The sequence below is a fragment of the Oryx dammah genome, unplaced genomic scaffold, assembly GCF_014754425.2.
Source record: "Oryx dammah isolate SB20612 unplaced genomic scaffold, SCBI_Odam_1.1 HiC_scaffold_9, whole genome shotgun sequence".
NCBI classification, from domain to species: domain Eukaryota; kingdom Metazoa; phylum Chordata; class Mammalia; order Artiodactyla; family Bovidae; genus Oryx; species Oryx dammah.
The window spans coordinates 48,275,326-48,299,487 of NW_024070193.1; the positions used below are offsets into that span (position 1 = coordinate 48,275,326).

The following is a 24,162-nucleotide window of genomic DNA, read 5'->3' on the forward strand; positions in this document are numbered from 1 at the left end:
CCAGGAGCACCACAGGACTAACCCCAAACCCCTGTGTGTTCACCCCTTCCTCACTGGGTTCCTGTGCTTTGGTCCTGTTGGCAAACGTCTGTCCTATGAGTCAGCCCATCCCAGGGGACTGGGGGAGCTCTGAGCACAGGCTCTTACACAAGCCACTAGCCGCTTCTCACCTGGACTGAAGCTGAGGCGGCAAATACAAGACCTGTCAGAGACATTTGTTCTGGACACGGAAGAGTTTTAATTTGTGCTCATTACCAATACTTTGGCCGCCTGATACGAAGAGCTGACTCATTGGAAAAGACCCTGATGCTGGGAAAGATTGAAGGCAGGAGAAGGGGATGACAGAGGTTGAGATGGTTGGATGGCATCACCGACTCAATGAACATGAGTTTGAGCAAGCTCCAGGAGATGGTGAAGGACAGGGAAGCCTGGCATGCTGCAGTCCATGGGGTCACAAAGAGTCAGACACAACTGAGCTACTGAATAACAAGACAACAGCGACCAACATTTAAAAGCCAGAGGCTTTTCTATGAAAAGTCTGCATTCTGGCTTGTCTTGAAAAAAATGTCGGAAGAAGAGCTTCCCTGCTGAAGTGTGTAACCGCCTCCTTGGCCGGCCAGAACGCTGCCATTGGCCAGACCGCACCTGCCTGCCTTCATTCCATTACCTGCCTGGCCCCGTAAGCACTTGGGTTTGCAGCCCCTGAGCTAACTGGACTGTGGCACTGCTGGCTACACCCCACCCCTGCTCTGCCAAGCACCCAGGAAGGTGGAGGTCATGTGCTCAGAGACTGTGCCCAGGGCCCTTGTTCTGCAGCCTGACCTCAGCCTCAGTCCATCAGCTGTGACTTGCTCCAAGGCGACATTTCTCCTTTGTCTTGTTCCTTTCATGGGATGGGCCCATGGGAAGCTTTGTTTTCATGGCCAGTTTGGGAGTACACGGGACTAATGGAATCATTGCCCTGACTGTGAAGGTCACACTTGTCCTCCTGGAGGGTCTGACACATCAAGGTGGGGGGAACAGGAAGACACGGGAGAGACAGAAGGTCACGGACAGAAGGGGCTCCCGTACTGGAATGCTGACCTTTGAGCAAGTCTGGTACCTCCATCACCTTTTCAGATCAAGTCACAGTGGAAATGAGGAGACAGCTAGGTGGGCTGGGACTTTCCCAGGAGAAGGACCCCTCATCTCACTTGCCTGGGAAATCCCGAGAACTTGTCGTCTCACGCGACAGCTCTAGTATCTGAAAAGAAAAGGTGCCCAAAGACCCTCCACTGTGCCTTCCCCAGCTCAGCACTGCACGAAGCTGGAGTGAGGACGTGACCCTCAGAACCACAGAAACCGCCCTCCACCCAGGGGCACTCTACATTTTCACCAGGATCCAGTCACTCCTTACAGCCAATCTCAAGGTTAAAGAGGACTTTGAGACAGCAGTGGACTGAATTGTGGAAGGAAGAGAAAAGAAGGCAGTGTTGAGAGCCAGGGCTGCCCAAGAACTCAAACCAGCTCTCCCCAGAGTGGAGCAGAGCCTGAGCAGCGTGAGGTGGACAACTGAGCTGGGTGTTGTAGATGTGATCTGAAGCAAATGAAGGCTTCCTTCCTCCCCAGAACCCTCTTCCCTGCCATACTTGTCATTAAGGTGGATTCCCAGAGGCAGAGCCAGAGCCTGGCTTCCTATGCAAATGATTCATTGAGAGGGTGCCCTCAGGAGAGACCTTGTAAGGAAGTGAGAAAAGCAAGATAAGGCAAAAGCAGCAGCTCCAGATGTTATGCTGGCTGGATTCCAGCCTCAGCTGGGTCTCTTCCATATCAGTCAGTCACTGGGTGTCAGCCACCCTGGACTTGGGTTGTAACCCCCAAACTTTTTCCAAGGATGGCAGGTCCCTGGCTAAAGGCACTTTTCTGGAGATGGGGTCAGCTAAACAGTGTTCGCAGCAGCTGGAGACAGGTGCACTGGCCCAGAGAGGGGAACTGGGCAGAACTACAGCACTCCTACACAGGTGCCCACACATGACACACAGAGGTGCTCGTAAGGGCAGCAGCACATACCTGTCATCATCAGATTAGGTGGGATCAGGGCCACGGAAACCTCCGTGACCAGGCAGGGACCGTTCCAGCACCTTCCTGCTCTAGGCTGTGTGCCTCACACCGGCACCCGTGTGAACTGAGTGAGAAATGCGGGCTGGGGTCCCTGGCCTGCCCTTTGCATGTCTGACGCGGTGCCTGTGTGTGCCTCTGACCCTGGCGCTGACTCTGTTCTGGGCGTGGCCTGCCTGTTTCCTGTGTGTGTGCTGGGCTGCCACTGTGTCCACATCCTAGTGTGTGTCCTTGTTGCACCTCATGCCTGTTTCACTTCCACCTGGATGCCTTCCCCATTCCTGGGGTTTCCCCAGAACCCTTGTCCCACCCCTGCACCCCTGCCCTAGACACCAGCAGCCCAGAATCACTGACCCAGGGGCCCTAAGGTCCAGCCTCGGTGAGCTTCGTGGCAGGTTCCCATCCCCCCGGGCTCAGATTCTCCAGGTGTGCCGTGGGGGATGGCCTAGGCACCTCCACTCTGGGAGCCGCAGGCTGGAGGCTGCTGCAGAGCCTACACTCACGCGCTCACCCACCCCACCTCACAATCCTGACTGCAGCTTCCCGAAGACAGTTACTCTGAGGGGAGCACAGCAGATATGACCAACACTGCTGACCTCCTGGAGCAGATCCCTGACCTCGGAGAGGACGTCAAAGATCCAGAGGACTGCTTCACTGAAGGTACGGCCCCGGCTGGCACTGCGGCCCACCTCAGCCCTGAGCACAGGGGCAGGAGGACCCGTAGCTCCTGTGTCACAACCCGCGCTGGCCTGGATGCCTGTTATCCTTTCCCCATTCCTCAAGACCCTGGGGGCCTCCCCACCTGCCCGTGACGTGAATTATGGCAGGTGTGCCTTCAGATGTGTTTGGCTGGACCACGGAGGAGTGTGGAGTGTGTTTGGCTGCGTTTGTGGCATGGTGGTATGACTGGGGGCCCCCATAGCGGCAGGGACTGGTCTAATTCCCCCATCCCCTCAGGCTGTGGCACAGCGCTTGACACGTAGTAGGCCCTCTGTAAACATTCAAGGTGGGTGTGACATGTGGCCATGTTGGTGACAGCATCTGGAGCTTTTATGAATCCATGGTATATTTGGAGGGCAGCTGGGGATAAAATGAGGGTTTGTCTTCCATGTGGCACACCCTTTGGGACTGTCAGTAAGAAGTCTGCCCTTCCCAAGGCTCAGAAACTGCAAACATGGAGAAAGTCCAGGGACCGAGCACCCCAGGGGATTCTGGAACATTCCCCCAGGGGGTGAGTTGTCCGGGTGAGCACGGTTCAAGCTGGAGCCCAATCCAACCCCAGCCTTGCCCCGGCCCAGACCTGCCAGGCCCTTCATCTACTTACTGGTAGCCTAGTCCATCCACCCTCTCCATGGAGTACCTGCTGCGTGCAGCCTCCTGAGAGCAGTTCCCACAGTCATCACCCCCCACCATGGACCTGCCCCCCACGTGGCCCAGCTCATTACCCATCATTGTAACCACTTTCAGTCATTCTTTCAAGTGCCCAACTTCCTGCTGTCAGATGTGGGCGTTCGCAGGTGCTGGGCTGGGTCTGAGCCCTCTCCCTCCCCCACAGGCTGTGTCCGCCGCTGTCCCTGCTGCACCGTGGACACCACACAGGCCCCCGGGAAGGTCTGGTGGAGGCTGCGCGAGACCTGCTACCGCATCGTGGAGCACAGCTGGTTCGAGACGTTCGTCATCTTCATGATCCTGCTCAGCAGTGGCGCGCTGGTACCCTCCTGGGGGCGGGGGTGGGCAGGGGGGTGAGGAGAGGGCGCAGGCAGAGAACGGGCATCTCCAGCGGAAAGCCAGGTTAGAAACTGGGGCAGAGCCCTCTGCTGAAAATGAACCCCGCCCCCAGGGCCCCAGAGGAAGACCCGCTCACACACTGTCAACACCCACAGCACGTACAGAGGTCAGAGCAGAGAGGGACCATGGCAGAGGCCGTCTGTCCAGCCCTCCTTGTTCCACAGAGGGAAGTGACTTTCCCAGATCCCAGGGCACAGCTGGCACAGGTCTCAAGCCACCAGCCACCTGCACCTGAGCCCTGGTGACACACCCACCTGCACACAGCATCAGACACTCCGTCAGGCTGGTTCAGTGCAGCTGACAATGCAGGCTGACAGTCCACTGGTAGCTCCACTCATGTCTTCTAGGGGCTAGAGGCCAAGCTATGTGGTTCACACATTATCACATTTAATCCCCATAGCAACCCTTTGTAGAAACATTAAGTAACTTACCCAAAGCCCCACCACTCACAAGCAGCAGATGTGGCATTTGAGCCCAGAGAATCAGATTCCAAGTCCTTTGTCTTGACTTTCCATTTGTTCAATAGATCTTTACTAAGCTCTCCTTGTATCTACTGGTCCTGTGATGCGTGGAGGGGCAACAGGAGGAAGAGACCCCGGCTCTGGCCTCAGGGACTCCTAGTCTAGTTGGGGAAACCAGATTCAGCAGGTTTGATATAGTCAGAGATCAGCTCCAGAGAGAGGAGAACAAGAATGGAGTAGATGACTCAGAGTGATGGAAGGTCAGGGGAAACTAGAACAATCAGAAATCCTCCTTAGAGGAAGCAGATGGAGCTGGACTATGGAAAACAGAGAGGTTTGGTGAGACCAGGAGGAACAGCGAGGCCCTCTGGAGATGCTCCACCTGGTTCCCCAAGCACCCTACTCATCTCTTGGAGCCCTTCTAGAAGGAGATGAAACAGCCCTGGAGAGAGTTGTGAAAGATACTTGTGAACAGGGAGAGGGGTGATCAAGAAGGCAGAGGAAACAGAAACTTCACTAGCCCAGAAGCAGCAAGAACCCAGTATTGTTGGGGAGATGAGAGCCCCATGAATGAGCAACTAACAAGGAGTGCTTTGGACTTTAGATAGGGAAAGTGAGAGGGCTACTCTGATACGAGGCTGTTTGCCTCCAGCTGATGCTGCTGCTGCCTCCGAGACTTCCCTGTAGCTCAAATGGTAAAGAATCTGCCTGCGAGGCAGGAGACCAGGGTTCGATCCCTAGGTTGAGAAGTTCCTCTGGGGAAGGGAATGGCTACCCACTCCAAGATTCTTGCCTGGAGAGTTCCATGGACAGAGAAGCCTGGTGGGCTACAGCCCATGGGGTCACAGAGAGTCAGACACGACCAAGCGACTAACACCGCCCACACACTGCCTCTCTGGGGCCAGGCCATGAGGAGACACTGAGGCTGCCACTTCTAAATTTCTGGGCCTCCCATTCCCCTGTACTGTCCTGACACTGTTCCAGAGTGGGCCTGGAGCCGCTGCTTACAGGCTACATGCTGTTTTACCATCGGCTAGAGCCAAATCTCTGCAGGCTTCAGAGAAGGAGGATTTGACAATATGTTAACGAGTTTTGTTTTTAAACAGCCACAAACAAGGGCAGCCAGAGCCATTTAATCTGAGCTGTGGAGGAAAAGCTCAGCCTGGCATAAGTGAGGAGGTGTTTTGGCAAGCAAATGGTGAATCTCATCAGGGTAGACAGCCAAGCACTGTTTAAAAAAAAAGAAATCCACATCAATGATATATTGAGAAAAATAAGTCAGAGTGTGTTATTTAAAGTTATAAACTTGTTTAACAGAAAGCAGACTATGTATCACTTTGAAATTGCTGAAGGGAAAAAAAATTTCTTTTGAGAACACAGATTTTTACAGCAAAAGATAGGGAGAAAAGAAGGAACAAGGAAGCATTAAATCAGGAAACAAAATAATATGGCAAAGACAAGATCAGATATGTGTTTTACTAATAAATGTAATTGGATAAAATTCATCATTTTAAAAGGAAAGGATTCTACATGGATCAGAGAAAAAAAACTACAGCTGTGGGTTCTCAAAGTACAACCCTGAAACTCTGTGACTCAGAAATATTAAAAGTGAAATAATAAGATATAGCAGGAAAGTGTAAACAATGACAACAAAAATCAGAGTGCTTTTGTTTGTTAATGTTAAACAAGGTTGAACTCAAGGTAAAAATCTTGAGATAAAAAAATAAAGTCCAACCTATAATAAAAACACAACTATTATGAATATATTTATTTGGGGCACTTATATAAAGTAAAATCAGGAAAAAAGTGGCAACAGTACAATAATACAGTGAGATTTTACCTCATTTGTTTAGTACTTGGCTAATCAAGTATTAATAGAAAGAATGAGACAATGAGATATCTTAAAAGATATAGTTAATAAATTTGATCTAACCTAATATGGACTGATAGATAGAGTGCCTGATGAATTGTGGAATGAGGTTCGTGACATTGTACAGGAGACAGGGATCAAGACCATCCCCATGGAAAAGAAATACAAAAAAGCAAAATGGCTGTCTGGGGAGGCCTTACAAATAGCTGTCAAAAGAAGAGAGGCGAAAAGCAAAGGAGAAAAGGAAAGATATAAGCATCTGAATGCAGAGTTCCAAAGAATAGCAAGAAGAGATAAGAAAGCCTTCTTCAGCGATCAATGCAAAGAAATAGAGGAAAACAACAGAATGGGAAAGACTAGAGATCTCTTCAAGAAAATTAGAGATACCAAGGGAACATTTCATGCAAAGATGGGCTCAATAAAGGAAAGAAATGGTCTGGACCTAACAGAAGCAGAAGATATTAAGAAGAGGTGGCAAGAATACACAAAAGAACTGTACAAAAAAGATCTTCACGACCAAGATAATCACGATGGTGTGATCACTCATCTAGAGCCAGACATCCTGGAATGTGAAGTCAAGTGGGCCTTAGAAAGCATCACTATCAACAAAGCTACTGGAGGTGATGGAATTCCAGTTGAGCTATTTCAAATCCTGAAAGATGATGCTGTGAAAGTGCTGTACTCAATATGCCAGCAAATTTGGAAAACTCAGCAGTGGCCACAGGACTGGAAAAGGTCAGTTTTCATTCCAGGTCCAAAGAAAGGCAATGCCAAAGAATGCTCAAACTACCACACAATTGCACTCATCTCACATGCTAGTAAAGTAATGCTCAAAATTCTCCAAGCCAGGCTTCAGCAGTACATGAACTGTGAACTTCCAGATGTTCAAGCTGGTTTTAGAAAAGGCAGAGGAACCAGAGATCAAATTGCCAACATCTGCTGGATCATGGAAAAAGCAAGAGAGTTCCAGAAAAACATCTATTTCTGCTTTATTGACTATGTCAAAGCCTTTGACTGTGTGGAAAATTCTTCAAGAGATGGGAATACCAGACCACCTGACCTGCCTCTTGAGAAACCTGTATGCAGGTCAGGAAGCAACAGTTAGAACTGGACATGGAACAACAGACTGGTTCCAAATGGGAAAAGGAGCACGTCAAGGCTCTGTATTGTCACCCTGCTTATTTTTAACTTATATGCAGAGTACATCATGAGAAATGCTGGGCTGGATGAAGCACAAGCTGGAATCAAGATTGTCAGGAGAAATATCAATAACCTCAGATATGCAGATGACACCACCCTTATGGCAGAAAGTGAAGAGGAACTAAAAAGCCTCTTGATGAAAGTGAAAGAGGAGAGCGAAAAAGTTGGCTTTAAGCTCAACATTCAGAAAACGAAGATCATGGCATCCAGTCCCATCACTTCCTGGGAAATAGATGGGGAAACAGTGTCAGACTTTATTTTTGGGGGCTCCAAAATCACTGCAGATGGTGATTGCAGCCATGAAATTAAAAGACGCTTACTCCTTGGAAGATAAGTTATGACCAACCTAGATAGCATATTCAAAAGCAGAGACATTACTTTGCCGACTAAGGTCCATCTAGTCAAGGCTATGGTTTTTCCTGTGGTCATGTATGCATGTGAGAGTTGGACTATGAAGAAGGCTGAGCACTGAAGAATTGATGCTTTTGAACTGTGGTGTTGGAGAAGACTCTTGAGAGTCCCTTGGACTGCAAGGAGATCCAACCAGTCCATTCTGAAGGAGATCAGCCCTGGGATTTCTTTGGAAGGGATGATGCTAAAGCTGAAACTCCAGTACTTTGGCCACCTCATGCGAAGAGTTGACTCATTGGAAAAGACTCTGATGCTGGGAGGGATTGGGGGCAGGAGGAGAAGGGGACGACAGAGGATGAGATGGCTGGATGGCATCACTGACTCGATGGATGTGAATCTGAGTGAACTCCGGGAGTTGGTGATGGACAGGGAGGCCTGGAGTGCTGCGATTCATGGGGTCGCAAAGAGTTGGACACAACTGAGCAACTGAACTGAGCTGAACTGAATAACAATAATAACTCAACACTTAAATAGTACTGACTATGTGCTAGGCTCTGTTGTAACATTTTACAAGCATTAATACATTTAGTTCGCGTGAGGTACGTACTATATTACAGATAAGAAAACTGCTATATGTAGCAAAAATAGATTAAAAATAAACCCGTAGAAACATGAAACATATTCTTAAACTCTGGAATAAACAAAATAGTTTCATGGAGGGTCATGAGTGTTCATTATATTATTAATAAGGCGTGCTATGGTTCATGAGGTCGCAAAGAGTCGGACATGACTGAGCGACTGAACTGAAGTAAAGAAACTATTCATGAACCAGATATGGGAGTGTGTCATCAAAGATTACGATTCAACCAGTTTTGTCCTCCTGATATCTAAAAAAGCAAGAAAGGAAAAATAGAGGTAGAGAAAAAACTTTAACTCGGGGCAGGGGAAGAAACTAGAAAGTAACAATATTGCTAATACTTTATGTGGGATGTAGCCAAAGCTGTAATGACTAAAATTCATAGACTTAAACATTTTCTTTGTTAAACAGAAAGAATAAATTTATTAACTCAAGAAATTAGAAGTATAACAACAAAATAATTGTAAAGAAAGCAAAGGAAATAATTAATAAAGTAAAAACACAAATTAATGAATTAGAAAATAAATAGTAAAATTGATAAAATTCCAAAGCTGATTCCTTGAAAAATTAAAGTGATCAATAAACCACTAGCTAATCTAATCTCTTACATCTCCAAGAGTGGATTCTTTCATATTTTCAAGGAAGAAAATAATTTAAATTCTATTTTAAAATCTTCTGGAGTATGTAAAAAGATGGAAAATCTATAAATTATTTTTATGAAAGCTAATAGTGCTGATTTTTAAAACCTTAAGTGTACCAAAAGTAAAACAACACACTAGTTTTCATACTCTATACTTGTGAGTAGTGATGCAAAAATATTAAAATACATGCAAATAGGATTCAGTAAAATATTTAAAAGATTAAATGAGTCACAGCGAGGTATATCCTAAAAAGTCAGAAGGACGCCCTGTTAGGAAATCTATTTACCTGAATCAGACAAAGATGAAAAGCTGTATAATTATCTCAGTGAATGCTTGATTTTTAAAACTTTGGTAAGTATAGAAATAAAATAGATTTCCTTTACTTAATGAAAAACTTAATTTCAAGTTGTCTTCTACATCGTCATTAGTAGTAAGTAAAGCACTAAAAACATTTTATTAAAGTCAAGGATAAAAAAAAGCTGATTTAACTACCTTTTAGCTGTTTTTCATTATTTAATAATAACTTTGAAGTACTAGCCAGTGCAGTTAATCAAGAAAACTAAACATGCAGCATAAAAATAGGAAAATAGAAGAATTGAAGTTAATAGAATCAAGTATGAGTTTAAAATAATACAAGTATATCATTACTTGTAGATAATGATTGCTTAGAGAAAAATTTAAAACTCATTAAAAACATTATATGGCTAGTTATAAAACAAATGTATGAATAATTGTTGCTGTTGGAATAGAAACATTTAGTCACGAGTAACATTTCTCCAATAGTCCTTAGATGCCAGGCATTGTAACCATAAAATAACTGAGAATAAATATAACATGAAATGTAAAATAGATACATGAAGGAAACTATTAAACTTGCCTTTGGAGTGTAAAGGAAGACAAACAGATAAACACACTACAAATATACTCCATCCTTGAGCAGAAAGACTGAATTAGTTCCTAAAACAGTTGATAAACTCAATGCAGTAATAAATTTCTAATGTTTTAAAGGGAATTTGACAAAATGTTGTTTAAATGTATCTTAAAAATTATGGAAAGTGACCAGGAAAATTTGTGTGACACTAATTCAGAAATAGACCAGGAGAGCAATGGAACCACACAGAAGTTGTAAGCAAATATAGAAGTGTAGTAGATTACAGGGTCGACTTCTACTCTGTGGATTTAGAGTGGGTTCTTTAATAAAGTGTTAGGACACTTGACAAGTCACTCTGGAAAAAAATATTAAAATAGATAATTTACTCCTTACCAAAATATATTAGATTTTTAAAATTATGATATAAAACAATGAAACAAGAAGGAAAGAAATAGAAAGAACAGAAAGGTCATTTTTTTCCCAGCCTTTGGAATAGGCAAGGGCTTTCTTTTTTCTTTTACTTTCTTTTACATGTTTACCTCATTATTTTTAACTTTTTGTAGTCTTTTTTAAATTAAATTTTTATTTTATATTGGAATATAGTTCATTTACAATGTTGTGTTAGATTCAGATGTACAGCAAAGTGATTCAGCTCTAAATATACATATATCCATATTCTTTTTCAGAATCTCTTCTCATATAGCTTACTACAGAATATTGAGTAGAGTTCCCTGTGCTATACAGCTGGTTCTTGTTGATTATCAGTTTTATATAGAATAGTATGTACATGTTAATCCCAAACTCCTAATTTATCCATCCCTCTACCTTTCCCTTTGGCAACCATAAGTTTGTTTTTGTGTCTAAATCTGTTTCTGTTTTGTAAATAATTCATTTGCATCATTTTGTTGGGTTTTTTTAGACTCCACATTTAAGTGATATCATATGATATTTGTCTTTCTCTGCCTTAACCTACTGTGATAATCTCCGTGGTCCATCCATAATGCAAATGGAATTTTAATTTTTTTATGGCTGAGTAATATTCCATTGTATATCCATATTCCTCTGTCAATTAAGAATTTAGGTTGTCTCCATGTCTTGGCCATTGTAAATAGTGCTGCAGTGAACCCTGGGGTGCTTGCATCTTTTCAAATTATGGTTTTCTTCAGCTGTATGCCAAGAGTGGCATTGCTGGATTATATAGTAGTTCTGCTTTTAAGTAACCTCAATACTGAATACATAGTTGTTGTACCAATTTGCATTCCCGCCCACAGTGTGGGAGGGCTCCCTTTTCTCCACACCCCTTCCAGCATTTATTGTGTGTAGACTTTTTGGTAATGGCCGTTCTAACCAGTGTGAGGTGATACTGGTTTCACTGTGGTTCCTACTTGCGTTACTCTAATAATTAGTGATGTGGAGCACCCTTTCATGTGCAGTTTGGCCATCTGTGTGCTTTGTTTGGAAGTGTCTGTCAGGCTTCTGCCCATTTTCCTTTGGGGTGTTTGGCTTTTGGGGGGTATTGAGTTGAATGAGCTCTTTGTATATTTTGGAGAGGAATCCCTTGTTGCTCACCTTGTTTGCAAATATTTTCTCCCATCCTGTGGGTTGCCTTTTTGCTTTGTTCATGGTTTCCTTTGCTGTGCAAATCCTTTTGTGTATAATTAGGTCCCATTTGTTTATTTTTGTTTTATTTTCATTACTCTAAACAGTGGATCCAAAAATATATTGCCACGATTTATGTCAAAGAGTGTTCTGCCTATGTTTTCCTCTAAGAGTTTTAAAGCATCTGATCTTACATTTAGGTATTTAATACATTTTTAGTTTACTTTTGTGTATGGTGTTAGAGAATTGTTCTAAACTTCATTCTTTGACATGTAGCTGTCCGGTTTTCCCAGCATCACTTATGGAAGAGACTGTCTTTTCTCCATTGTATAGTATTGCCTCTTTTGTCATAGATTAATTGACCACAGGTGTGTGAGCTTATTCCTGGGCTATCTTGTTCTATTGATCTATATTCCTATTTTTGTGCTAGGACCATACTGTTTTGATTTCTGTAGCTTTGCAGTGTAGCCTGAAGTCAGGGAGCTTGATTGCACCAGCTGTTTTTCTTTCTTAAGATTGCTTTGGCTAGCTGTTTGACACATGGTAGTGTATATATATCAGTGCTATGTATGTATATATATGTCTCCCAGCTTGTTCCACCCTTCCCTTGTCCCCACCACCACCTTTCCCACATGTCCGTTCCCTACATCTGCATCTCTATTCAGTTCAGTTCGGTTCAGTTCAGTCGCGTCCGACTCTTTGCAACCCCATGAATTGCAGCACACCAGGCCTCCCTGTCCATCACCAGCTCCCGGAGTTCACTCAGACTCATGTCCATCGAATTGGTGATGCCATCCAGCCATCTCATCCTCTGTCGTCCCCTTCTCCTCCTGCCCCTAATCCCTCCCAGCATCAGAGTCTTTTTCCAATGAGTCAACTCTTCGCATGAGGTGGCCACAGTACTGGAGCTTCAGCTTTAGCATCATTCCCTCCAAAGAAATCCCAGGGCTGATCTCTGATTACTGCCCTACGGATAGTACTGCCCTGCACCGGTTTTCTAGAGTCCATATATATCGTTAATACAAGATATTTGTTTTTCTGATTTGCTTCATTGTGTATGACAGACTCAGGGTCCATTCACATCACTACAAATGACCCAATTTCATTCCTTTTTCTGACTAATATTCCATTGTAAGCATGGACCACATCTTCTTTATCTATTTGCCTGTTGAGGGACATTTAGGTTGCTTCCCTGTCTTGGCTGCTGTGAATAGTGCTGCGATGAACATAGAGGGTGCATTTGCCTTTTTGAATTAGAGTTTTGTCTGGGTCTTTGCCCAGGAGTGGGATTGCTGGATCGTATGACAGTTCTATTTTTGGTTTTCTGAGGAACCTCTTCGTTCTTTTCCACAGTGGCTGCACCAACTTACAGTCCCACCAAGCATGTAGGAGGGTTTCCTTTTCTCCATACTCTCTCCAGCATTTGTTATTGGCACATTTTTTAATGATGGCCATTCTGATTGGCATGAGGTAGTACCTCACTGTAGTTTTAATTTGCATTTGTCTAATAATGAGTGATGTTGAGCATCTTTTCATGTATTTGTTAGCCATCTGTATGTCTTCTTTGGAGAAATGTCTATTTATGTCTTCTGCCCATTTTTCAATTGGGTTGTTTGTTGGGGGGAGGTTGTTGTTATTCTTGTTTATTCTCTTTTTTATAATTTCTGTATTATTTCATTTTTTATAAAAGATATATTTTTTATAATCAGAAAGAAAAATGCCTACTTTTTAATCTTGAAGAATCCCCAAACCCCATCTGGGGACCTGAATTATCCTTTTGTCCCACCTACATAGACCAGGTTCACCACGTGTTGCCTGGGCAGCGCGTCCTTGGGCACTGCTGACGGCACTGGGCCCCTGGATCACTGTAGCTCACAGAGGCCCTGCAGTCACACAGGGAGGCCCAGAGCGAAAGATGGGGGCACTCCCCAGGGCCCTCAGTGACGCGTTCAGTTGCCTAGACTGGGAGCCTCAGAGCACATCCTCAGGGAGGGTCAGATACACATCAGAAGCCTGGAGTTGGAGGAGGGCAGCGGAGGCCATCCGAGTCTCTCTCGGCCCAGGGATTTGGGTTGAGGCAGGAGTGAGGAGGTGGGGAAAGACCAACAGCTAGCTTGTTAGACACACTGACTCCCAGATTCTGAGGATTACAGAAGGTTTGACTTCATCTAGTCCTGTGTTTCCTAATCTTCATATCTATAGACTGCCTTCACTATCACTTCTGTGAGATTTTGCATTAGATATAAACACTCACTGGTTTTTTGTTTGTTTAAATAAATTTACTGTAAAGGGCAACTTTGAATGATTGTTGTCATTGGAAACCAATATTGTTTCCTATGAAAAGTAGGTAAATGCCAAACGTAAAGAGAGTAAAAACACAGTGGAGGGGGGCAGGGGCAGATAGATGTATGCTGTTTCCGACAGTAGGCTGTGAGCTGTTTGAGAGAGATCTTAACGATGGATGCACTAGCACTGACCTGAGACTTGCTCTTCAAAGTGAAGGTGGAAGCATTCTCACTACACATTCTTCCTTGTTGTCCACACACCACGTAAATTCATTTCCTGACCCAGCAATGGTACCCACGGGGCTCAAAGAGCATGCCGCAGAAGCCCCTCCACTGTGCGGCCTCCTCCGCCCTGCCCTCCCGGGGGAGGGAGGCCGTCAGGGGTGAAGGCTCGTGCGGGCTGGGAGCAGCTGGCTCAGGACGCCCTGTCTGCCTTGCCCACCCTGGTCTGCAGGCCTTTGAGGACATCTACCTGGAGGAGCGGAAGACCGTCAAGGTCCTGCTGGAGTACGCCGACAAGATGTTCACCTATGTCTTCGTGCTGGAGATGTTCCTCAAGTGGCTGGCCTACGGCTTCAAGAAGTACTTCACCAGCGCCTGGTGCTGGCTCGACTTCCTCATCGTGGATGTGAGTGTGGCCCCTGAAGGGGGGAGGGGCGCCCTTCGCCAGTGCGAGAAGGGGCTGAGGCTGAGGGATCGGAGGACAGGAGGACAGGTGGCGGGAGTTCGGCAGGCTGACGCGGAGGCTCTTGGCTGTGCTGCAAGGCAGGTGGAGGGGCAGGAGATCCGAGTCTGAGGTCACGGAGGGGAGGCAGTCAGAACCCCCAGCCGGGGACAAGGGAATATAGGCCCTGCTCCTGGGAGAAACTGGACGCACTGTGGGGGCAGTGCGTAGAGTCCTGGCAGGGCTGTGAGCCAGGGCAGGAATGAGTTCTCGCCCTCTCAGGACCACCAGAAGCAGGGCGCTGGTGAGCCTGTATTACAGCCCTCACCACGCCACCTTGTGCAGCGTCCATCAGGACCACTACACACATGGCCAGTTAAGAGCCTACATGTCTACCCACGAGAGGGGGCCGTCTGTACAGGAGATGGAGTGAACCAAAGGCCAGAGGGCAGGGGGTTGGGGAAGGGGTGCTGGGCAGGTGGGAGATCGTCCTGGCTCAGGTAGAAGGTACCACAACAGGGAGGATGAGTCGGGGTGGAGTCATCTGCAAGAAGGAGGAAAGCCATGAACATGGGCTGGGTGAGGGGTTCCAGCCAGCTGCCCCGGGTCATCTGGTAGCTAGCAGGCCATGCCAGTCTCTGATGTGTCCAGAAGGGCCTGGGGTAGGAGGCTGGCATGTCCTCTGGGCACCCGGTGGGCGGATGGAATGCAGCCCCTTCCCCACAGCTCCCCAGGCCCCAGAACCTTGTTGGGTGCAAGCAGGGTGAGTTTGGGGCCTTGCGGGGCTCCTGAGCACAGTCAAGTGAGAGAGTAACCAGAGGGTGATGGGGGAGAACTGAGGCTGGGGGGAGCGGGGCAGCCTTGGATCTGTGCTCCCTGAGGGCAGAGGGAATATGGCGAAGGGCCCAAGAGAGGGCTCACCGTCTGGCTGTGGTGCTTCTCCCACAGCAGAATGTGGGCCAGGATGTGCAAGCTGGGAAAAGCTTTCCAGAAGACGTCCATGGCTGCTGGGCTTGGCATCAGGCTCTGCCCACCTGCAGGGGCTGTGCTTCCTAGAGTTCCAGCTTAGGCCTGTGTTCAGTCCCTACAGCAGCCCCAGAGGTCCAAGGGGGGTGGGCTCGATGGCCAGTGGGCCTGGCTAGGGTCAGGCCTCGGTGGGAGGTCAAGCTTGAGTGGCCCCCTGAGCTAGAGCATGCATGCAGACACAGCCTCATGGGTGGGCCTCCTCACAGGTGACTCCAAGCCACCACAAGTGGCTGAAAAGATGCTAATGCTGGGGTAAGGGGTGCTGGGGTGGCAGTCAGGCAGGGGCTCTGGGTGCGCTTATAGCCCGGGGCCCTCAGAGCCTCCCTGAGATGATGGAAAGGACCGTGAGGCCTTCCTGCTAAGGGGCTGTGGGAAGGCCTGGGAGCCTGGCAGCTCTGCCCTGGCCCCCTCACCCACAGCTTCGTGCAGCTTCGTGGGACTGACTCCCCCAGGGCAGGCCAGACAGAGTCTGCAAAGATGTCTGGGGAAGCCCACCCCACTCCCACCCCCTGCCCCTTTGGAGAACTTAGCTGAGGCTAGGCCTTAGGGCCTGAAATTCCCAAGACTGGAGAATCAGCCTGTGGAGAGGAAAACAGGGTCACAGCAGAGAAGGGCCTGGCCCAAGAAAAAGGAGAAGGAAGTGGTGCTGGAATCCAGCTTTCCTGACACTGGCCGTAACCCCCACCCCCATCCCCACACCCCACGGAAATGGTGGACTTCAGGCCTCAGGATCTGGAGAAAGGGGTTTCCATGTTCAATTCGTGCAGTTTTTAAAAACTGCCGAGCATCTCCTATATGCAGGTGCTATAGGAGACGCTGAGGACCTCAGGGAACAAAATAGACGAAGTCACTGCATGCCTGGAGGAAGGTGCTGGGAACCAGAAACGTAACACATGAGCCGGCTTTATATAGTATTACACTGGTGATAGACACGGAGAAAAAGAAGTGGGAAGGGAAGGGGATTGGGAGGGCCTGGACTCCAGGAGAAGGGAAGCCCCAGATTACAACTTTAAACAAGCTGGCTAGAAATAGGCCAACTGGCGATATTTGAAGGAAGCTGGGGCTAGCCAGGCAGGTGTCTGCAGAACATTCCAAGCAGAGGTTGGAGCAGCACCGCAAAGGTCCTGTGATGGGAGAGTGCCTGGGACACTTGAGGAACCACGAGGAGTGCAGAGTGGCTGGAGCAGAGGAGAGGGGACGGAAGTGCAGGAGTTGAGGCCAGACTGCATGGGGTAGAACGCGTGCAGCCTTTGAAAAACCATGGGCTTTTATTTAGAGTGAAACGGGAGGCGCTGGAGGGCTTTGGACAGAAGAGTGACATCATCTGACTCATTATGAAAGGATCACCCTGTCCAGGGGAGGGAAGTGGAAGCAGGGGGAAGGTTGGGAGGCCATGGCAGTAATCCAGGGGAGAGATGACGGTGGCCTGGCCAGGATGGCGGCAGTGGAAGCGGTGAGAAATATTTGGACTTCTGACATATTTTGAAGGCAGAGCCAACAGGAAATCCTGATGGGTTGGATGTCGGTGTGTGAGACAGAGAGAAGGCAGGGATGATGCCAAGGCTTGTGGCTTGGGCAGCTGGTAGGATGGAGCTGCCATCAGCTGAGATCGGGTGGAAAGGCGGGGCAAGCTTGGGAAGGAACAGACAGGGGCCGCCTGCTGGGGACCAGCTGGGGAGCCTGGCCAGACCTGGTCCCTGGGACCCTGGCCTCAGCAGCAGGTCCCTGAGAGAGGCCCCTCGTCCTCTCCAGAGTGGGGACCAGCATCCTCGAGGGGTGAGTCGGGGGAGCACAGAAGTCCATCCTGGGAGTCCTTGGAGGAGGCAGCTCCTCCGAGCTCTTCTGCCCAGCCTTCTCCCAACCTGCACTTCCAAGCCTGAGAGCAGGCTATGGGGGTCACACCTACCCCCCACTCCCCATGGCCCCTCCCCACCCCCAGGCTGCCCTCAGAGCCGGGTGGTGGTAATGGTGATAGCCGGTGAGGTCAGGCAGGAGGCCACTTCCAACCTGCGGTCACTGGCCAGCAGTGACGTAAGGAGGGATTGGATGCCCGCGGAGCTTTACAAGGATCAAGTCCCAGGGGCAGAAATGTCCCGGTGGGGGCAGGGCAGAGGAAGCAGAGAGCAGTCCACAGGGGCTCCGTCTGAGCCTCTCTTCCGTGAAGATGATAGAATGTTGCAAGGTTCAGCCTTGAGGAAATGCCCCAGGATGGTCTGTCTGCTCATATTCAACTCAGGATGGTCCTTCTTCCAGCAAAGAGTCTACTCTGGGGGAGGGGAGGGGCCAGCCCAAGAATCTGATTTGAAGGAAAGCGCATGGGGACCTAAAGCCACCCAGGCTTTGTGGTCCTGCTCTTCCACACTAGCAGGTGGCTTTGGAACTCCGTTTTCGCATCCGTAGAATGGGGAGATGCATTCCAAGGCCTGGGGTGAGTGGAGCTATCATAGACACGTGTGTGAAGTGCACACAGCAGGCCCTTGGTGAAGGCCTGAAAGCTGGGACACGCCTGGCCTTGGCCCCAGCCTCTTGGGCCTGGGGAAGGCTGGCCCAGCACAGGACAGCCTGTGAAGACGATCCAGCCGGAAATCATAAAGCCTGGACACGGGGAGCCTCTCTCCTATCCAGGAGAGAGCTGAACTCTCTCACTGGCTGGCTCTCACTGAACCCAGCCTGAGTTCGGTGAGCCAAGAGCCCTGCCACCGGTCTCGAGCTGGCCTCGTGGCCTCACCGCCCTGACTCCCACAGGTCTCGCTGATCAGCCTGGTGGCCAACGCCCTGGGCTTTGCTGAGATGGGCCCCATCAAGTCACTGCGGACCTTGCGTGCTCTCCGACCCCTGCGAGCCCTATCACGATTTGAGGGCATGAGGGTAAGAGGGGTGGCTCTCCTCATGGGAGCAGTGGGTGGTGGCTCCGTAAAGAGGACCCCCAGACTCACTTGCAGGCCTGCTGCAAACGTGTGAGATCTCCAGGAGGTACGGCTGGGCTTAGAGGTGCCTGGAGGTGGAGAGCTGTGAGAACCTCCCCGCAGGCCTGACGCCTCAGCCCTGTGGGCTCCACGAGGGCCAGAGAGCGCTGGACAAAGGAAAGGAAGCACCGGCTGGACTGCTGGCATCTCAGCTGCAGCCCAGCCCCACCAGCCCAGGGCCCCTTCAGTCTCTGCTCTCCCACGGGGCCTCATGTCTCTGGGTGCCCTGGCTCCATGTGCCTGTCTGTCCCCCGCCTCCTGACAGACACAGGTTGCCTCCCCTCGATCCAGGATGGGCAGCAGGGCAGGGCTGGTGAGGATAAAGCAAGCAAGGAAGCAGCCAGTAGTCCTACCGATCAGAGAGCAGTTTGGTTTGCTTAGTGAACACTTTGGCACTATTTTCTAAGTGCAGAGAGCTCTGCCTTTTCTCCAGTTACTCAGTTTTACCGAAGAACGTGCACATTTAAGGCAAATTTAAAAGCCCACCAAGAAAAAACATTACCCGTGACATATAGCAAGAAAACAAGCCTATGTGTTTGTGTGAGTATGTTCTTTGTTTTTTATTGTTGTACGAAATGTGCACAGTTCTGTTCTGACTTTAGAAGACACCTCTGTGTGTCTCTCACTGACCCAGAAGACGCCACTATGCAGCCCCATTCGGTTGATGGTTTTGAACTTTGCCCACATCCCCAATCCATGGAGAAACACACTGCTTATTTCTGGTGGGAAGCCATTCACAAGTGAATAATCCGACCTAAGTTAGATGCTCCCACATGTCCAATGGGAGAAAAAACACTTGGTTCTAGGACACGGGGAAATGGGGGAGACACTAGTTACCAGGATCGCCTCTGCTGTGGCTATTGGCCACAGAGCCAGCCAAAGGCAAGTGCGAGAGTTGGTTCCCCACCCTGTTCCCACGTGCATCTCATGCTGGGCCAGGGGCACCCCCCCCCGCCCCTACTTCCTCTGCACATGTCAGCGTTACCCGTCCTGGCACCATACCCACCACACAGCCCCACGCCAGCTCTGCCTCCAGTTTGTGTTGCAGACATGTTCCTGGCTCACAGACAGCTGGGGACTAGGTCCCTCCCTGGAGTGAAGTCCCCAGTTCTTTTTGCCAAGGATGCCTCTCCTGGGTGCTGTGAGTTTAAATGAAGAGAGCATGGGGCCATGGCTCCACGGTGTCAGAGGGCCGCTCCCTGGAGAGGGCAGAGGCACAGTGCGCGCACACCGCCCTGCCAGCCCTGATCCCATCACAGCGTGAGGGGGCTGTCAGAGCAGCCTCCTCTTGCACCCCCCGGAGATCCCCCGGGCACACTTTGTGGGAGAACACCCATCCATCTCAGGAGCAGCAGCCCCAAAATGAACCAGAAACTCAGCTCAGAGAGTGTGTCTCCAGAGACCCTTTCTTCCCCATGAGATTTCTGGCGTACAGTCTAGCAGAGACCGTGTTGAAAGTTAAGTTTGAAGGTCATGGATTCCAGGCAGGGCTATGAAGGATCAGAAGAGGCTCTGAGCTGTGTGAGTGTGGGATGCAGAGCAGAAGGCACGTGTGTTCCCTCTCACCGCCCACCAGAGCTTCTAGCCATGGGCCGTCCTTCCTTGGTGACGGAATGTTCCCCACCGCTACCCCCACAGGGATCTATACCCAGGGGGTTCAGTAGGTTGGGGGGGGGCATCTTACAAAGGGTGTGCATGCTGAGCACCCCCAGAAACTGAGTCTGTTCTCTGCCCACTCGAGGTTGTGGTCAACGCCCTGGTGGGCGCCATCCCGTCCATCATGAACGTCCTCCTCGTCTGCCTCATCTTCTGGCTCATCTTCAGCATCATGGGGGTGAACCTCTTCGCGGGGAAGTTTGGGAGATGCATCAACCAGACCGAGGGAGACCTGCCCCTGAACTATACCATCGTGAACAACAAGAGCGACTGTGAGTCTTTCAACGTGACTGGCGAATTGTACTGGACCAAGGTGAAAGTCAACTTTGACAACGTGGGGGCCGGCTACCTGGCCCTTCTGCAGGTGGTGAGTCCTGTGGCGGGCGGTGGGGGGGACTGCCTTCCTCTCACTGGTTGACCAGCAACAGGCACCTTCCCCTGGGCTGTGGGCAGGAGGGGGACAGCGGGGCCACTCTGGATCCTCACAATAGGGTTGTGTTGCCCAGAGACTCTCCAGAGACTTCTTGTCTGTTTGGGAAGGTGCCAGATGTTCCTTTCTAAGGAAGATGCTACACTTTCCAAATAGCGCGTGGGACTCCATGCTGCGGCATTTTACCCAGCTCGCTTTCAGTTTTCACTTTCATGCGCTGGAGAAGGAAATGGCAACCCACTCCAGTGTTCTTGCCTGGAGAATCCCAGGGGCAGGGGAGCCTGGTGGGCTGCCATCTGTGGGGTCGCAGAGTCGGACACGACTGAAGCGACTTAGCAGCAGCACCAGCAGCAGCAGCAGCCAGCAGTCATGTTGACTCCTCGCACTGTCAGTTCGGCGGTGCGATAGCACAGGTTGCATATGAATGACCACAGACCCCCAGGGACTGAACTCTTAGCAAAATTGTGACTCCGGCCACCCCTCTGTTATACAAGGCAGTGATTCCTCCTGCATTGTTTAAAAGAATATCTTTACTTTCATCTCTAATGTGCAGGGTGTTCAAACACTCACGGCCCTACCAGAGTTTCTATTGATTTGTGAGGACGATGGCTTCGGTGACTATAATGCACAGCGTACAAATAGCCTTGACAGCAGAAATGCAAACAGAACTGTAACACGTAAAGCTGCAGCTTTTTCTTCTTGTCCCAGTGTGAAGCCCAGACACCGGTCTCTCGTGCTGAGCGGAGGGAAACCCGACACGTCCCCTCACACCTCCATCGTTGTTTTTGTTGTCTAGTTGCTCAGTCGTGTCCGACTCTTTGTGACCCCATGGACCGGAGCCCACCAGGCTCCTCTGTCCGTGGGATTTCCTAGGCGAGATTACTGGAGTGGGTTGCCATTTCCTTCATCAGGGGATCTTCCTGACCCAGGGCTCAGATCTTAGCCTCCTGCACAGTTTCTGCATTGGCTGGTGGGTTCTTTACGTCTGAGCCACCAGGGAAGCAACCCCACCCATCTCTTAAATCCCAGGAGTAGCTTTCTCCAGAGTCCCTAAAATACCTCATGGGAAACAGGATTAGAGCCCAACCCAGAGAGCCTTCCCTTCTGAATGTCAACACTTGGAAGGAAAGCCCCCTGTTGTAGTCTGAGAGCTGCCTGCCGGTGCAGACACAACCACACAGTGGCTAGAAAGAATTCGGTCATGGGCACCTCGTAACCTTGGGTGGTCCCCAGCAGGTCCCACTGCATCTCCAGGCCTCTCTGTGCGGGTGAGGCCCCATGGCACAGGAAGCTGAAGCAGTTGCCTTCTCTATGGCTGCCTCCCTGACTCCTAAAACCTCTCAGATGTGGGAAATCCGTGTAGACCAGCTTACACGCTGCAAAGAGGCTCAGGACACGATAGGATTATGCCGAGGACACAGATGAGATCTGCTAGGTAGTCAGTCTCACCACCAAGCGTGTCCCTCAGCTCTGAATCATCCTAGCAGCCCAGACTGGGGCCGTCCATGCAACTGGCGCCAGGACCCTGTCCTGTTTGGCCTCCTCTTTCCTGCCATGCCAGAACCAGTGAGTGTGGACTCACAAGAGCCAGTGGTTATATTTTCCGATATTTTGTGAGCCATTATTAAAAATTAGATTTATAAACTTGTAATTGACTCAACGATATTGAAACAAAAATAAAAACTTACCATTGCCACTTGTTATCATCTATGCTCTTGAGGTTACGCATGCCTATTATAGTCACACCATGGAAACACTGCAATGCTGTGGTCCTATGCCTCTCTTCCCAGCACTGAGTTCAGTAACGACACTTTGGCAACTTGAGGTTGGCCATGATGGGAATGTTTACACAGAGAAGTTGGCAAACACAGTCAGGGCTTTTTCTATGTATAATTTTATGGTGTTTATTTTTGGATGTGCTGGGTCTTCATCGCTGCCCGGGTTTTTCTCTAGTTGCAGCAAGCAGCAGCTATTCTCTAGCTGCCGTGTGTGGGCTTCCCACTGACTTCTCTTGTTGCAGAGCACAACCTCTAAGGTTCAAGGCCTTCCGTAGCTGTGGCTCCTGGGCTCTAGAGCACAGGTTCAATAGCTGTGGCAAACGGGCTTCGTTGCTCCTTGGCATATGGGATCTTCCTGGGTCAGGAATCGGACCCATGTCTCCTGCATTGACAGGCGAATTCTTCACCACTGAGGCACCAAGGAAGCGCAATGAGGGCTTTTATTTTTCCTTCTGGAAAGCCATTTGTTGTTAGTCATTTTCCAACACACCACTAGCAAAAGGACCCTCTTCAGTATGAGGGAACATTAGGATTCTTGAGGGACGTCCTTGGAAAGCTGTGGAGCAGAAGCCCCAAGGCTTATGACAGAGAGGACCAGGTCAGCACTGAGGCCCGCCTTAGACCAGAGCAGAGAACCCCAGTGCCCCCTCTCTGTTCCGGACATGCCTGTAGGCCTCTGTGTCCGTTTAGAATCTGAAATGAATGCAGATCTGAAGGGTAGTCTCTTGGCCAACATCAGAATGTTTATTCCCCCATGAAATGGCCTTCCTGGAGTGTCTGCTTGGCTGCTTCCCCTCCTCCTCAGCCCTGAGCAAGAAGGCCTTTCCCTACTGCCCAGCCACTTGGACACCGCTGAAAGGGTTAGCTTCTAGTGGGAGGACTTCCCGGTCCCATCTGTCCAGATAGGAGCCCGAAGTAGCTCCATAGATGCAGAATTCAATTTCCTTACTCTTGTCTCTTTCTTCTAGGCAACGTTTAAAGGCTGGATGGACATCATGTATGCAGCTGTAGACTCCAGGGGGGTAGGTTGTCACGCTGGTCTCTCTCCTTGAATCAGTCAAGGTTCCAAGCACCCAAGGTTCCCAGCTGCTCAGGCACCATGGAAACAGGGTCTGCATCCCATAAGGGCCAGGTCTCTTGTGTCAGCCCAGAGTTGAACCTCTCTGGAATGCCCTTGGCTGCCCCTGGGACATGGTCGTATGGTCTCCCGGGGATGCCCCAGATTCTCAGCTATCTTGTGAGTGGCATTCACTGTAATTTAGTTGAACCAAAATCCTACCCCTGGAGGAGGGGGTGGGAGCAGCAGAGACCCAAAACAAGTTTCTCTGTGGTCCTGTCCCCGCCCCACATACATACACCAGCCACCATGTCACACTGACAGCTGAAGGCTGGGAGACACCCCCATATACTCAAACCTCCCAGTGGCCCAGGGGCAGGAGCCACGCAGGGACACAGCGCCAGCTCTGAGCCCGGCATGCCTGGCCTCCTCACCTGCCACCACCCACCCTCCTCAACTCCATCCCCGCCCGCCCCTCACAGGCGCACGCACACACAGACCTTCCTCTGACACACCCGGCCAGCCCATCCCCCGTTCCTGCCTGCCTGACCTCCTGTCTGCTTTCTCCCCTCTAGTACGAGGAGCAGCCCCAGTGGGAATACAACCTCTACATGTATATCTATTTTGTCATCTTCATCATCTTTGGGTCTTTCTTCACCCTGAACCTGTTCATCGGTGTCATCATTGACAACTTCAACCAGCAGAAGAAAAAGATACGTAGAGCACAGGCCCACCAGGCTGCAGGGCAGGGCTGGGCGCCAGGCACCTGGCAGCCTCTCTGGCTC

At 49.6% G+C, this 24,162-nt stretch overlaps 1 protein-coding gene across 2 annotated transcripts in view; it reads left to right on the forward strand.

Moving 5' to 3' along the window:
* SCN5A (sodium voltage-gated channel alpha subunit 5) overlaps window positions 1-24,162 on the forward strand; it is an 88,136-nt gene that overhangs the window by 51,916 nt on the left and 12,058 nt on the right. For both annotated transcript variants that reach the window (XM_040246212.1, XM_040246211.1), the window contains exons 18-24: window positions 2,637-2,757; window positions 3,653-3,807; window positions 14,255-14,428; window positions 18,236-18,358; window positions 20,198-20,479; window positions 23,289-23,342; window positions 23,953-24,090. In XM_040246212.1, the coding sequence (XP_040102146.1) occupies window positions 2,637-2,757; window positions 3,653-3,807; window positions 14,255-14,428; window positions 18,236-18,358; window positions 20,198-20,479; window positions 23,289-23,342; window positions 23,953-24,090 (1,047 nt within the window). The remainder of the gene's footprint in view (window positions 1-2,636; window positions 2,758-3,652; window positions 3,808-14,254; window positions 14,429-18,235; window positions 18,359-20,197; window positions 20,480-23,288; window positions 23,343-23,952; window positions 24,091-24,162) is intronic.